This window comes from Acomys russatus, chromosome 20, assembly GCF_903995435.1.
Source record: "Acomys russatus chromosome 20, mAcoRus1.1, whole genome shotgun sequence".
NCBI lineage: Eukaryota > Metazoa > Chordata > Mammalia > Rodentia > Muridae > Acomys > Acomys russatus.
This window is the reverse complement of record NC_067156.1, coordinates 49,648,874-49,663,271: the sequence shown is the minus strand read 5'-3', so window position 1 is coordinate 49,663,271 and position 14,398 is coordinate 49,648,874. Positions and strand designations below refer to the sequence as shown.

Genomic DNA, 14,398 nt, shown 5'->3' with positions numbered 1-14,398 from the left:
CCCAGATTCACTTTAGTTCAAGCCCCTTTTACAAAGCGGCATAGTGTGTGCTCAGGACCTATGCACATCTTCCCAATCAAATGCCAGTGTGTTACAGATAGGTGTTCAAAGGAAAGCGACAAGAGGAAAGACTGCAAAGTCAACACAGACTCGATTTTCTCAGATGTTACCAATCTGGTTGTTGAATCTGCAGATGCAGAACCCATTGGTATAGAGGGCTATGAAGCGTCATGATGAAATGGAAAGATTCTTGTTTACATGTGTGGAATTCAGTCAGCCCAGTATTAAATCCTGTGTATATGGTCTAATATAGTGTGTATATGTGAGCATACAGTCTAATATAGTGTGTGCACATGTGTATAAGTGAATATATGTGTGTGTCTGTGCATGTCTGTATGGGTACATACATGGCTGTGCACAGATATATGCCTGTATGTATAAGCACATATGGATGCATGCATAGTTGTTCTGGAGGTGTGCATGTTCGTATGTGTGTATATACATGTATGCTCATGGATATGTGTAGGCATATGTGCTATTGCACCAGGTTAGATACCCTCTAGCCTTTTTTACTGAATGGTAAACTCAAGCCCCCAGTGGTCTGCCCCCTCCTTGCTAACAGAATGCCTTTGAATCCTCTGAACCACTCAGAATGCCCTTAATTTGGCACCAGCACTTCTGGGGCCATCAATGAACTCAGCCTATTAAGACCCAGCCCCCCATGAATGAGTGCTGTGAGTATCTGAGCCGAGGGTCTCCAGAGAGAACCCGTGGCATGAAGAACAGAACAGCCATGCTACCCCCAGTCTTCCCAGATGTATAGACTGGGCTGAGAGTCTCCTCATCCCATATCCAGATGTTCTAATCCTCCTGGCAAAATATAGGCAACCCGTCAGCCTAGGGACAAATGCAGTGTCCCTCATCTTGGCCAGACAGACCCATTTTGTCTTTAGGGATAGTTTCTATGTATGATTCCTTAAAAAAAAAGAAAAGAAAGAAAGAAAGAAAACTCCAACCCCCCTTAAGGAACGATTCTAATGAGAAAACAAAATCCTTGCTTGGTCTTTAAAAACAGTCAAAACCCCATTTACATCCTCAGGTAAAAATTGCACCTGCAGATTTGTTTGTTTGTTTTTGTTTGCTTGTTCCGCTGTCTATTTCTCCCTACAACCGTAATGAGAATGCACCAAGGCACTGCCCTGCCAGGTCCAGCCAGCCTAGCATCCTCTGAAAGGGTCTGACAGGAAGCCACAGCACTGTTGTCCAAGCAACCCAAGATCACTATCCTAGTCAGGGAATCCTGTGATAGCCAGGAAAGATAAACTTAAGAAGGAAGAAAAGATGCCAGCGCTCTGATCATCACCCCATCCCCTCCTCTGCCCTGGTTTGCTTCTATGGTTCTGTAAAACTAGCCAGCAGTGGAGCAGACTAGAAATGAAAAAAAAAGAAACAATCCAGAAAGACCACAGCCAAGGCTGGTAATGACCCTAACAGTTTCCTTCTACCTTGAAACAGAATGGACACAGGTAGGGAGCGCGGCACAGAGTACATGTAAGGATCGTGGCATACACTGGGACCCTGAGGTTGAGGATATTACCTGTGTGGGTCAAAGTGGCTTGGACTCACTACCAAGAGACCTGGGGGTCGGGGGACAGCTGGTCATTGTACTGGTTTGTGAAGCTGACCCCAGTGACTGACCCCCAGCTTGGAAACCATAGGTTCACGGGTAGTGTTAGCTACTGCATCCTGTTTTGCATTTCTTTAGGCCAGAGCAGAAAAGATGGATTCGGAGGAGGCGCTGATCTATGAAGAGGACTTAGATGGTGAAGAAGGCATGGAAGGCGAGCTGGAGGAAAGCACAAAATTAAAGATACTTCGCAGATTCGCCTCCGTCGCCTCCAAGCTTAAGGAGTTCATTGGCAACATGATAACCACAGCAGGCAAGGTCGTGGTGACCATCCTGCTGGGTTCCTCGGGTGAGTGGCTTTGCCCTGAGATAGTCACAGGCCAGGATGTGCCCAGGGAATGACGGGATTAAAGGGAAAGAAGAAAACAATGGATCCCTGAGCCACAGCACACGGCGACCCATGTAAAGCCAGCCACGTGGGAAACCTCCCCACCCTTGGTCCTGTTGCCCTTCTAGTGTTGAGGCTTTCAAAAAGACTGTTAATATCCATCACATCATCTTTCCCTAGGCTAAGTGAGCTCATTCTATATGCTTAGAATAAAATAAGAGCTGTTTCTCTTCCCCAGAGCCTGTGAACTCTGTTCTGTTCGCTATCTTTACGTCATGGGGGTGTTTGAAATCTTAGTTTAACTCTCCAGGCTATATAGTTTTTCTGTTAGGTTGCAATCTCCCTCTGGAGACAACAATTTCCTTTAAATGTTGGCCACATTTGACTTATTCCATAATAATGCCACCTAGTGCTATCTCAACTTTTCCCTCCTTCCTTCCCACTGTCTACCATGCTGGGAGATCCTTAAAGTAGACTTGTTCATACTGAAGTCACAAAGGTAAAATAAGTTCCTTTTCAGTAGGGGAAAAAAAAAAAAAAAAAAAAAAAAAAAACAAGAGGGAAGTAGAATTTTTCAGCAAATAAAGCCCAATATTTTAATGAGAAGTCTCTTCAAACCTACAGACGAAGTTGCTTTAAGCCAGCATATAAATGAGTTGTCTCATCCGGTAGAACAAAATTGTAATGAGCAATAGCATCCACATATATAATGTTTTTATAAATCTTAGCTGGAAGTGAAGCCCAATACCATGGTAGCGCCAACAGTTCTAGTTAAATCCAGTGGGTTGTAAAAACAAAACTAAGGGGCTAGAGAGATGGCTCAGTGGTTTAATGCCCTTGCTGCTCTTCCAGAGGATCCAAGTTAGGTTCCTAACACCCACACCAGGTCAGGGTGGCTCACAGCCACCTATAACTCCAGTTACAGTTTTTCAATGCCTTCTTCTGACTTCTGAGACACCTACAGTCATATAAGGACACATGCACACACAGACACACACACACACACACACACACACACACACACACACACACACACACACACACACACACACACACTCACACACAGTAAAATAAATCTTTTAAAAGTATGGAGCATGCCTATAATCCCAGCACTCAGGACGCAGTTGGATCACTGTGACTTCAAAGCCAGCCTGGTCTACAAAGCGAGTCTAGGACAGCCAAGGCTACACAGAGAAACCCTGTCTCAAAAACAGCAATGGCAACAACAAAGTAATATACAAGAATTGAGAAAGAAATTTGTAGGGAAGAGGGGAGCAGTAGGGAGGTGGGAGAGGGTTGGGATGAGAATGATCTGTATGCATTATGCACAAGTGTGAAATTATCAATGAAATTTTTATTAATAAAAATCTTTGGGGAAAAAACAAATTGGTATGAATAAAAGTTGGAATGAATGTACAAATATTCCTGTAATTTGGGGGCAGGGTACTAAAGGAAAACACTGAAGTGCATATTCATTCTACTGGTATGAAAAGGAGGTATTTCCTCAGCTCAAATGCTGAGGGTAGGAGTTCTTCAACACCTGGTCTTAAAGTGTGCTTATAACATTATTCATTTCATGTGTGACTTTTCCCAACAATTGGCAGAGCATTTATGATCCTGATGATACTGATGGATTCTGATTAATAGCAATTAAGTCTTGATCAATATTTGAAGTACATAAAAGAAATTTACTGCATTTCCAGCTAAGATGCTCACTGAGTGTCAAGCAAATGTCCTGTCCCCTTGTCATGGTTGCATTTTTCTCCTTAGGCATGATGCTGCCATCTTTGACCTCAGCCGTGTACTTCTTTGTATTTCTGGGTCTGTGCACCTGGTGGTCCTGGTGCCGAACTTTTGACCCATTGCTGTTTGGCTGCCTCTGCGTCCTGCTGGCAATCTTCACTGCTGGGCACCTGATTGGTCTTTATCTGTACCAGTTTCAGTTCTTCCAGGAAGCGGTCCCACCCAATGACTACTATGCAAGGTAGGGGAAACCACCAACATGTCCGAAGAAGCTTCCATCCTTTTGCTAACCCTTGCAGCCTTTGTAGCACCTTGTTAGTTTGTCAGCTGGTGCATTGAGTAAAGATTTTGGCACAGCAGGGAAGTAGCCTCGCACTGTAGTTTTATTGAGAGCACAGTCTAGAAGGAAAGGGAGGGTGTTCTGCGATGAACGTGCCTTGGGGACCGGAGGGGCTGCTGTCTGGAGCAGACAGGAGAGACATGGGGTCCAAAAAGAGGACACGTAAACATTGTACAGCATCTAGATAGACTGAGCTCTCACAGGCCAGACCTATAACAACAGACTGAGCATCCAAAACTAATAAATTGACTATGGAACCACGTAAAACTGCAAATACAGGAATCCAGGATTGTAGAGAAAGTGAAATATATAACTGATTGCCATGTGAAAGTGAAATATATAACCAACATGACTATTGTGCCAACTCATTATTGTGGAAATGGGGATTAAAGAACTTAGAACTTACCTTGATTTTGGGGGGAAACTCTAGGCCATTCTCAGTTCAAAAGGGAAACTCCTCCCTACAGGTCAGTGGCAACTGATGAAAAGAAAAAGCATGAAAAGATTGGAAGGTCACTGTTTATCATCCCCAAACAAAGTGTGTGATTCGTGTCATAGCCTGAAACCTTTCCCTGAGTGTTGTGGGAATGAAGCTATCTGGTGCGTCGCCTCACTGATGCCTCCAATTGCAAGTGAGAATGTCATTTACAGAGTACCCAGTGTTGGTACTCACTAGACCAGTATTGGTACTCCCAACACCAGGAGACCTTGCAATACGTTGATGCTGCCATGTAGTGTTTGAGGCACACGGTGTCATGGTGTCCAGCGATAAGACTTGACCTCCAAACTACAAGCTCTGTAAAGCTCAGAAATAATTCAAATTATGCCAGGTGAAAATAGCTAGAAAACCCAGCATATGGTTCTATATATTTTCTCCTTAAAAATAAGCTTAATTTTTGTTCAAAATGAGCATATTTAGAGTGTGGCAAGAGCCCTGCTGGTTTAGAAGAGAACTGGACACTTGGACACAAGGGCAAGCACCTTTATGCTGAGCCAACAGCAAGTCCCTCAAAGACATTGAGGCTAAGTGGGGACACTGGGAATGCTGTATATTATAGAAGTATGGCTAATTTCTTGATTTATTGCTAATTTCTTAATTTGTGAGTGCACCAGATGATGTCATCATTCTAGGAGCGACGTTTAAAGATGGAATGTTGTGGTGAAATTTAAACATCACAAATTTTCCATTGTGGTGGTTTAGCAACAAATATTAGGTTACAAAAAAAAAAAAGGATACAGGGAGTATTATTTTCGTGGTCAGTATGGAGTTATCTATCATGTTGTTTGTACTTTCTCTCCCTATCAAGAAGGTCACAATTCAAAGTTACAGAAAAGAAAAGGGCACAGAAAAGTTATTCAAGGACATGAATGGGAAGAGAGAAAATCCCTGTCTGTGTCCCCGGGAAACGGCTGGTGGTGTTATCTCATTGAGACATGGAACCTCTATTGGGAAAAACCATGGGTGACATGACCACCTCAGCCGCAGAGGTCTGCTACCCTGTGGGTTTGCTGCAAGGCGGTAATTATGAAGCAGGATGTGTAGCCCCATTGATTCGCGTATAAAAAAAGACACTAGTTTGAGTTTGTGTCCCAATACTAATATATACTAATCCCAATGCCATTTACATTCAGTTAAAACAGAGTTGGTAACACACACAAATATGCACATGCATGCACATGTACACGTACACACACACACACACACACACACACACACACACACAGGCACACACACAAGTTTGCACACTGGCACTGTGGTAGTAATAAACCAATTGGCTCAACTGATTCCATTAATCTATAAAGTTAAGGGCTATAATTCAGTTTAATAAGAGAAGCATATGATATAGGCAAATTAAAACATAAGAGTTTCTTTAATGGTGCATATTGGATAATATTTGGTGTGGGTAGGAGTGAATAGATGCTAAATTTTAGTACAGACATTAGCTGTTGAGCTAAATGAGTCTTTTAGTTTCTTTTAGGCATTTAATTTTTTTTTTCAGTTTATTGAACATATATAAAAAATACTCTGTACTGTTGAAAGTGCTGGCTTTTTAAGCAATGACCTAATTGGAAATGTGAACCTCTGCAGGGCAGTAGCTTTTCTCCTTCCTAGGTTAGGGCCTTATCTGCCACCTAGAGGCTGACAGTGGAACTAAAGATTGCATATAACCATCATGAAAACACTTCTACAGCCCTGGCAACTTTTCCGTCTGTAAAGGGTCCCTTCGTGTTTTATGGGTCATGAATTCAGTCACAGTTTTGTGGAGAGGTTGTCCCCGATAAAACATCCAAGCCTAGAAATGAAGAACCAACAGGGCCACATTTCAGCAAAACTTTGTGTCAGGACACTAAAATTTCAATTTTGTATTACTTTAATATTTCTTAAATGTTTTTCTTTTGAGTTTGTCCAGAAATTTACAATGTAAATGTCATATTAAACTACACATGAAGCAGAACAGATGGTTAACTATACTTGGCCCATGGGCCATAGTTTGCTATCCTGCGTCAAATACAACTGTCGTGTCACAAGGCACCATAACTATTTTTTGCTTAAACTGACACAGAACTAAACTTACACTTTCTTACAGATACTTTGTAGACAAATATGTTACTCTCAACTCTTACAGCAACTAGCAGCAAGTTAGGTTACTTCTCAGCATGTGCAAAGGACAAACCAACCAAGAGTAGACTCCCCGGAAGTAGTGCTTCTTCCCAGCCTGATGGTCATGAGACATTAGGTGGTATCCTTTGGATACTGAAATTTAATGTCCCCAAGACAGTAGTCTTCCCCTAAGGGTTATTTCAGTGCCTTGCTGTTAACCCTAGAGTTATAAGATCTATGTAGATGAAACTAAACTAGAGACTAACAATGACAGACAGTTAAGATTCCATTTTTCAAAATGGCACTCTTTACTCTTTATTTCAGTTTTTTTTTTTTAATCACCTACAAAGTTGTGTGTCATACCAATGACAAAAAGGTCAATTACATTATTCTTCTGAAAATAAGGATGATTACTGCCAGAATATCCATTTGACATCTTAAAAGAAGACAGAAATTGCTTTCTGATTCAAGGACCACCTTATCTGGACGTTGGATACAAGGGTGGGAGTTCCAGTGGCTATATAAAAACAGTGACAATGCCCATGAGAGATGATGTCTGTCGGCTTGTCTGTCTGTCTGTCTATCTACCTACCTACCTATCATCTATCTATCAATCATCTATCTATCTGTCCACCCACCCATCCATCATCCATCCCTCCATCCATCTGTTCTTCCAGCTGGATGATCAGAACCAATGCCCTCATTTCTCCATTCTCTCTGTGAACATCCTGCTTATGGAACTCTAAATTTTCTTTCCACTTTTTATCCAGATTTTATTCTAACCACTAAACTTTCTATAGCTTGTTCACAGTTCCCAGAAAATTTAGGCTCTTTTGCTCAAATTTCTGTGTTCATTTTGTTCTCCTTTTTGCCCTAAACCACAGTTGGAAAATGGAAGGGTGGAGGCAACAGGAAAGGATTCCTGAGCCATCCTCATGAAAATAACAGTGTCTGTTAAATGAACCCAGAATGACTTGTGCTGTTCTCTTCATCTGCTAACTCCATAAACCATGATTAGAAAATGAATCATGCTTAATGAGGGAAAAGCCCTTGTTTATTTCGGCACTAGAGCCATGTAAACAAAAGAAACAACAAATTCTGGAACGCTAACATTGCGAGCTCACTCTGTGACAAACAAGAAAAAAGTTAAAGAACAAACATTTAAATGCTCAGTGTCATTTATGCTATTTATTCTACTGTGTGGAAATTGTAAATAGCCTTATGTGAAAGGAGAAGTCCCTGGGGTGTGCATCTCTCTCTCCTGCTGTGAGGAAGGCAGTGTGCATTCCAAAAATGAAGGAACACTATGGGCTCCTCTACTAGGAGCCTGGATTTGTGCTTTGCTTAGAAGACCCAGGTTTTTTTTCAGCTGCAGCTGGCATCATGAGTATGCCTGGTTTGCATTCCAGGGGTCTGAGGGCCAATTAACTGAATCAGCAAATAAAGGCTCCGTGGCACTTCATTTTTCATTTTGGCAAAAGCTTTACGTGAAAAGAGTCCAGTGAGTGTGTGGGGGGGGGGAGGGTGGGAATCGATGTAATATATTTCATTTTAATGCTAGGGAATGCCAACTTAAAGGTAGTTAGCAGTTCTTTTCCCTTTGTGACAACAGCCAGCATGTCCTAGAGCTAATCTATGGCATTGTTTCACTGGCAGTTTGTCAGGGGATGCAATTTTAAGCAAACACTGACATCATTTTAGGGAGCATCTTAATGGTTAAGTGACTTGGTCTGTAGGTCCCAAGCAATGTTTGTGTGTGTTCATCTCAAAGATGAACAATAGGAGTCAAAGGAAATTGAATTATGTTCTCCACAAGTAAATGGAAGTATGTAGGCTTGTATGTCAATGAGACCTAAGTATGTGGAATCCCGAGTTTGTCTGGACAGCATATCACAACTTGTGAACACATGGTATGGTGTAGACTCCAATGTTAGGGCAATGTGGTATCCTACCAGCCATGACACCTGAAACTCCAGCTTCTAAAAGGTTACAGGACCTTTGTCTGAGGTGTTTACTCAGTCCAATGAGCTCACCTTTAAGGCCTCAGGCTTGGATTAAATGCTGTGGACAAGGCTTTCTCGCCTTTTGCCTATGGGAGGCATCTCTCAGGAAGGGTTGCTTTTGAGGATTTTTGTGGGAAAGATCATATGTCTTTTAGTTAGTCAGCCCACAGACACTTGACCACATAACCTGCAGTCATGACCTTCTGTCCATCAGCTCTCTTCTGAGATGGGCCCCAGAGTCTCAGCAATAAGACAGTAAGACTATGATTTTGCAGCTCAGGTGTCTAGAATCCTAGCTTGCTACTTCCTGAGCAGAGTACCTGTTGGAACCTGAGAGTGTACTCTGAACCTTTTCAGCTTTTTTTATAAACTAGGCATGAAAATGCAGCCTTGATAGAGTGGGTGTGTTGCATTACTAGGCATTTCAAGTGCATGGTGATATGCAGATACTACATTTTTTTAAAAGCCTTTAATGCTTACTGTTAAAGTCAAACTCAGAGTGTGACCCCCCCCCCCCCGCCCGCCACATCCTATTGCAATTTCAGGGTCCTAAAGGTATCAAGTTTGAGTGCTTCATCACTAGAAAGACTCTCCCTTTTGTACTTATCCCACTGGCTCTTTCTCTTCCCCCAAAGCCTAGCTTTGATAGTTCCTTCTGGAACTTTCTCCATCCTCCTTCTGTGAAGAAAAAGTATTGTCTTCTGCATGGTTCTCCTGTGAAACTCGTTTCCTGGCTTTTGCTGCAGTAGGCTGTTGTAACTCAGTGAGGCCCTGGTCCTGGTCCTCTGTGACTGTGAAAAGGTCCCAGGTTTGGGAAGATTGCACACTTGACTCCCAGCCCTTGCTTCTGCCTTTTTTTCTATCAGTGTCTTACTCCAAACCCTTGCATTTTAGTCCTTTATACACGAGCAGAGTGAAAAGCTTAGGTTTTCTGGACTCCAAACCCTAGATGTAGCCATCATGGGATAAGGCAGTACATGGGGAAATGATTTTCTAAGAAAGGTCACTGTCAATTTTTAAATACCTACTGACCACCCTCATATTTTACGCTTCATATCTGAGAGTTTCTGATACTAAGAACAGGGAAGAAACTGAGCAGTGATGTTTTCTAAGTACGATATTGGAAAATATGTCATTTTTTCCTTTTGGGGCTTTAAGGGTAGAAACGGTGCATTCTTAGAAGCCCAGAACTTGGGATACTGAAGCAGGAGGCTTGTGACTTTAAGGCACAGTTTATGCAAAGAAATAACAGTATTCATAATATCCATTGCTCTATCATTTCGATTACTAGTTTGACCTTTCTGGTCTGGATATTGGATAATGGTAACCTCGTAAAGTGAATTAAGAATGCTAACCTCATGAAATGACTTGAGTATTATTTCCCCTTCTTTAATGATTAGCATTAGATTTGGATTTGAAGATGTCTTTATTGGATGGATTTTTTTAACAATGAAAAAAATCCATTTCTGTTATAGCTATAAGAATTCATGAGTTTCAGTAGTTTGTGTCTTTCAAGGAATTTGCCTTTGTGTATATTTTCAATTGCATCAGTACGGAGTTGCTGATGATACTTAGTGTGTGGTCCTGACTTGATGCCAGCATATCTGACTCACCATTTGCAACCTTCCTAATCACCACATGCATTCTAGCAGTAACGCAGATGCCTCACAAGGTTGCTAGGAGACATTCATCCAGTTCCTAATGTGAAGAGGCGCACCATGTGCTCACTGTTGATCCTCTCTGCTGCCTTGCACATGGCCGGTCATCAGCTCTCAAGGACTTGTAAATGAGGCACTTAAGCTCACAATGACATTATGTCCAGTTAAGAGAAATTTCATCTGTAGCAGAAATGCCTACAAATCCTGACTGTTGTCTGATCCTCCCTAGAAGATGCAAGAATTCCTATAACTAGAAACAGCACAAGAGCAAGGAAGAGCGTGTGGTCCCCAGCATCCTGCTTCTCACTCGTTTCTCATGTTTCCCCTCGATGAGATACATCCAGGCTAGGGAAAGAGGCCATAGATTTAAAGTACTCACCAAGTGTACACACTCGTTTGTGAATCCTAGATGTGACATCAGAGAAATGATGCCTGCAATTGTTACACAGAAGACATTTCCAAATGGCCTCAATTTGTTCATAGGAATCACAGCCCTGAGTACGGGACATTTCTGCCAGGTACAAAATTGGGCCTTGGACAAATGCTATTATAAAGCAGTGTTCTTTGGATATAGCAATTATTACAGCAATTTGGAGAATAGTGAAGACATGTACGTGCCTTTAAAAGCTTCAAAGGAACAACGCAGAGCCTGGGGGAGTCAGTGTAAAGTTTTTCCAAGCTTGCAAAAACAGTGTAGTGTGAAATCTGTCGGATTAACATTCTCTCTCTCTCACACACATGGAAACATATTTAAACTTTAAGTAAGAAACTAATGAAAAGGGAAGGGTAAGTCTTGGCTGTGTGTTCTGTATGATGCAATCGAGAGGAATAGGGAGGGGACGACCTGGAGGCCAGAGTAGCAAACCCTCAAGTGTGAAAGGCAGAACTGGACTCAGGTAGATGAGACACCATGGAACTGGAGAGAATTTTTCTGGTAAGATTCTTTACAAGTGTTTACAATCTGATTCTGACTGAGCCATTTGCCTAAACTGGGAGAAATTGTAGAGCTAGCTGGAAGCACACATGTTGCCTTCTGTGACTGTCTGAATAGCCACTGTTTTTCTGACACTGGAATCTTGATTTCATTCATAATTACAAATTGATTCTGTGACACTCACCAGCAGTTTGACAAATTTGGCCTTTTGTTTGCACTATAGAAGTTTGGATTGAAGGTACTTTGACAGCACCCAACCCCACTGGTTCTAAAGCTTCCTTGCTGCTTCTAATACTCTGAGAGGAAGGCCTTGTGCCCTCTGGTGACAAATGATAGTCCTTTCCACTTACTCCCTTGCCACTCCTTCTGGCATTTCAAAGGTGATAGACATCTCTGCAGACTGGATCAGAAAGGTGGGTGCAACTGAGAGAGTTCCTGGGGCTTCTGCTTTGCACTGAGAGGAACCCTGAGTCCTAAGCCCATCCCCGCTCTAGCTTTGGATAACTGCCACTGAAGGTTGTTGAGGTTAAACCTTGCCACAGCACCAGCTCTCAGGTTCCCCGCCTGTCCATGAAATGGAGCACCGTCTCTGTCTTCCTCTCTTCTTCGCCGGGGGAGCTGTAGGAACGTTTATTTGCTTAATGTAAGAAATGGACGTACATATTCTGAAGGGATGACAGAGCTCTTAGGCAAGAGCAGAAGAATGTACCCTTGGCTGAAATCTGTGCACAGCTGTGAACACTCTCAATGGCCCTTTGTCCTTTTCTTGATTATATTGCCAAGCTGAAAGAAGTAGGTTTTGGTGAACAGCCTGAGGTTAACAGTAAGAGATAATCACAGTGCTCGTATTTCTGCACACCATCCCAGACTTCCCACTGAGTGCCACCTCTCAGTATCTCTGAAGAAACCTTATAAAGAGACATATGTGATGACACACATAATCCCTCTGTGAGGGAGTGTAGTTCAAATTTATCTTAAATGGGGGCCATCAAGACTCTTGGTCACCAGTGCCAGCATAAGCCAAGCTGACATCATACCTCACAGCAATACAGTTTGAACAGCAACAGTCAGGATTTTTTACTCTCTGTATATGACATTATATAATCTAGAAATTGCCAGTCAAGGATGGAGTTTACCAATGGATGAGTCATAGTTTTCAAGTGAGCTGCTTTCTAACTCTCAGTGTTTTCTTTTCAAAGTGTATTATGTGACCTTGAGAAAGCCATTTCTTGGCAAGAAAGCTACAGTAGGGTGTCAGGTAAAGCTTGGAGAGGCAGGCTAGATGTCAGTGACAGTCTGTGTTCTTTTCAGCGCATAAGCATGCTTTGAAGTAGGTTGATAAGCCTTAACATCAGCCACACAGAAAACACGGCAAGGTGTTAGTTGCTTGGAGGGGAATGACTTTCTATGCCCTGTTGAGACTCAGATGTGTACATCCCAGTGATATCCAGAAGAAAAGGATCCTAGTCAGGGCACTGCGGAGAGTGAGTGCAGAGAGCACAGACTGGCTGAGAGGGATGCCTCAGTACTGTAAGGACTTGTGAATGCAATACCTACATGGGAAAACCATCACGGACCACTGGTGAAATCAGAAGCTCACTTTTCCGTTCCAGTTGGGAGAACTGGGCATGACCCTGAGAGATGGGGTCCATTTGTGTGTGCTTCTAATAGTGGCATTGCACTGCCAGAGGAAACCAACAACACAAAGACTCCCGCTGGCTCTCTGAAGTGGGGCATCTTTTTGAACATACTATTGGTCAGAATTGAGCTTCAGTGAAAATTACTACAATGTAAGTGATCCGTGAGTTAAGAGTGTGGAGCTAAGTTGGCCGTAGGCATATTGCCAGCATAACATTGTGGTCATACTTCAATGGAACAAAGGCATAAAGAGTTCGAGAAATATGGAGATGGTTCTCTGGCTTTTGAGCTACATCTACTCTGTATTTGATGACAAACACCTCAGTGGCTTCTTGTTCAATATTCTAAATGTGCAATGTCTGTTTCTCATCCCGTCTTCCATCTCCTCACCATAGCTCAGGGATCATTTGGGTAGCCTTGGCCATGGGGGAGCTTTTTAGTCCATTTGAGATAGTATGTAAAACAAACACCGATTTGATTACACACAGGTCCCAGGCTGAGGAGTCTAAGCTGAAGGGACTGCAGGCTTGGCATAAAGTGAGGTGCAGTTCACCTGAGTTCACAGGCTGCTCACTTCTTGCAGTGTTCTCCCGCAACAGAGGGGCCAGTAGCCTCAAGGGTCTCTTTTACAAGGCCACTAAGGACACTTGCAAGAGTAGGTGAGCTGAAAGTAAAACATTATTAAGAGCTTTACAGAAAAGTGAGAGACTAGGTAAAGAGAAGGTAGAGCCCCCCAGAACATTGAGATTTAATCAAGTAGGAAAATAAAGTTCTCAGCACCAGTAAGTAGGGGACTGAGTGGGTTGTCAAGATACAGTTGTCCAGGGACATTTTATTAGACTATGGCCGAAGACTATAATAATGTCATTAGCTAGCCAATTAGATCCCTCCCAAGATACACTTAACGCACAATCTCCAGCCAGAGAAGGGCTCATGTTCCATTTTCCTGTTGACGTGGTTGAAGCTCCCTTTGTCCATCTCTGATGCTGCCTTTGTTACAGCCCATTGTCCTAAACTGTCTGCTAGCCTTTAGTCACTGCCTGGTATAGATACCTCTGACCTTGAGGAGTCTTGGATGGAGTTAATTACACTAAGTCTTTGTTTCTCTGGGCTAACAAAAAGCATTTAAAGGTGTTTGAACTCTATTCTGCATCTACAGGATGGTCTGCAGCCTCATTCTGGAAATGGGTGGAGGCTTTCTTAGAAGCCACTTTTGCCTGAAAGTTAGTCTGTCACAATTAGCTGCATTAGAAGCAAAAGCTGTGGAGGGACAATCGTGCCCTGCATGGGTTCCTTGAGGGCTTTTATGGGGCAGCAGGTGCAGAGGCCTGTCCTTGTCTCTGTTTAGCTTGGCTATCTCGTGTCAGCTACAGGCTTCATGGTGCTTCAGTGTATATTCAAATAGAACCTTTTCCATATGTGTGGTTAAATACATGCGATAATCCTCTGCATTACTTATGAATAT

General features: G+C 42.6%; 1 protein-coding gene across 3 annotated transcripts in view; it reads left to right on the top strand.

The window, feature by feature from the left end:
- Piezo2 (piezo type mechanosensitive ion channel component 2) overlaps positions 1-14,398 on the top strand; it is a 360,353-nt gene that overhangs the window by 233,873 nt on the left and 112,082 nt on the right. For all 3 annotated transcript variants that reach the window (XM_051163421.1, XM_051163420.1, XM_051163419.1), the window contains exons 6-7: positions 1,766-1,976; positions 3,786-3,999. In XM_051163421.1, coding sequence (XP_051019378.1) covers positions 1,766-1,976; positions 3,786-3,999 — 425 coding nt within the window. The remainder of the gene's footprint in view (positions 1-1,765; positions 1,977-3,785; positions 4,000-14,398) is intronic.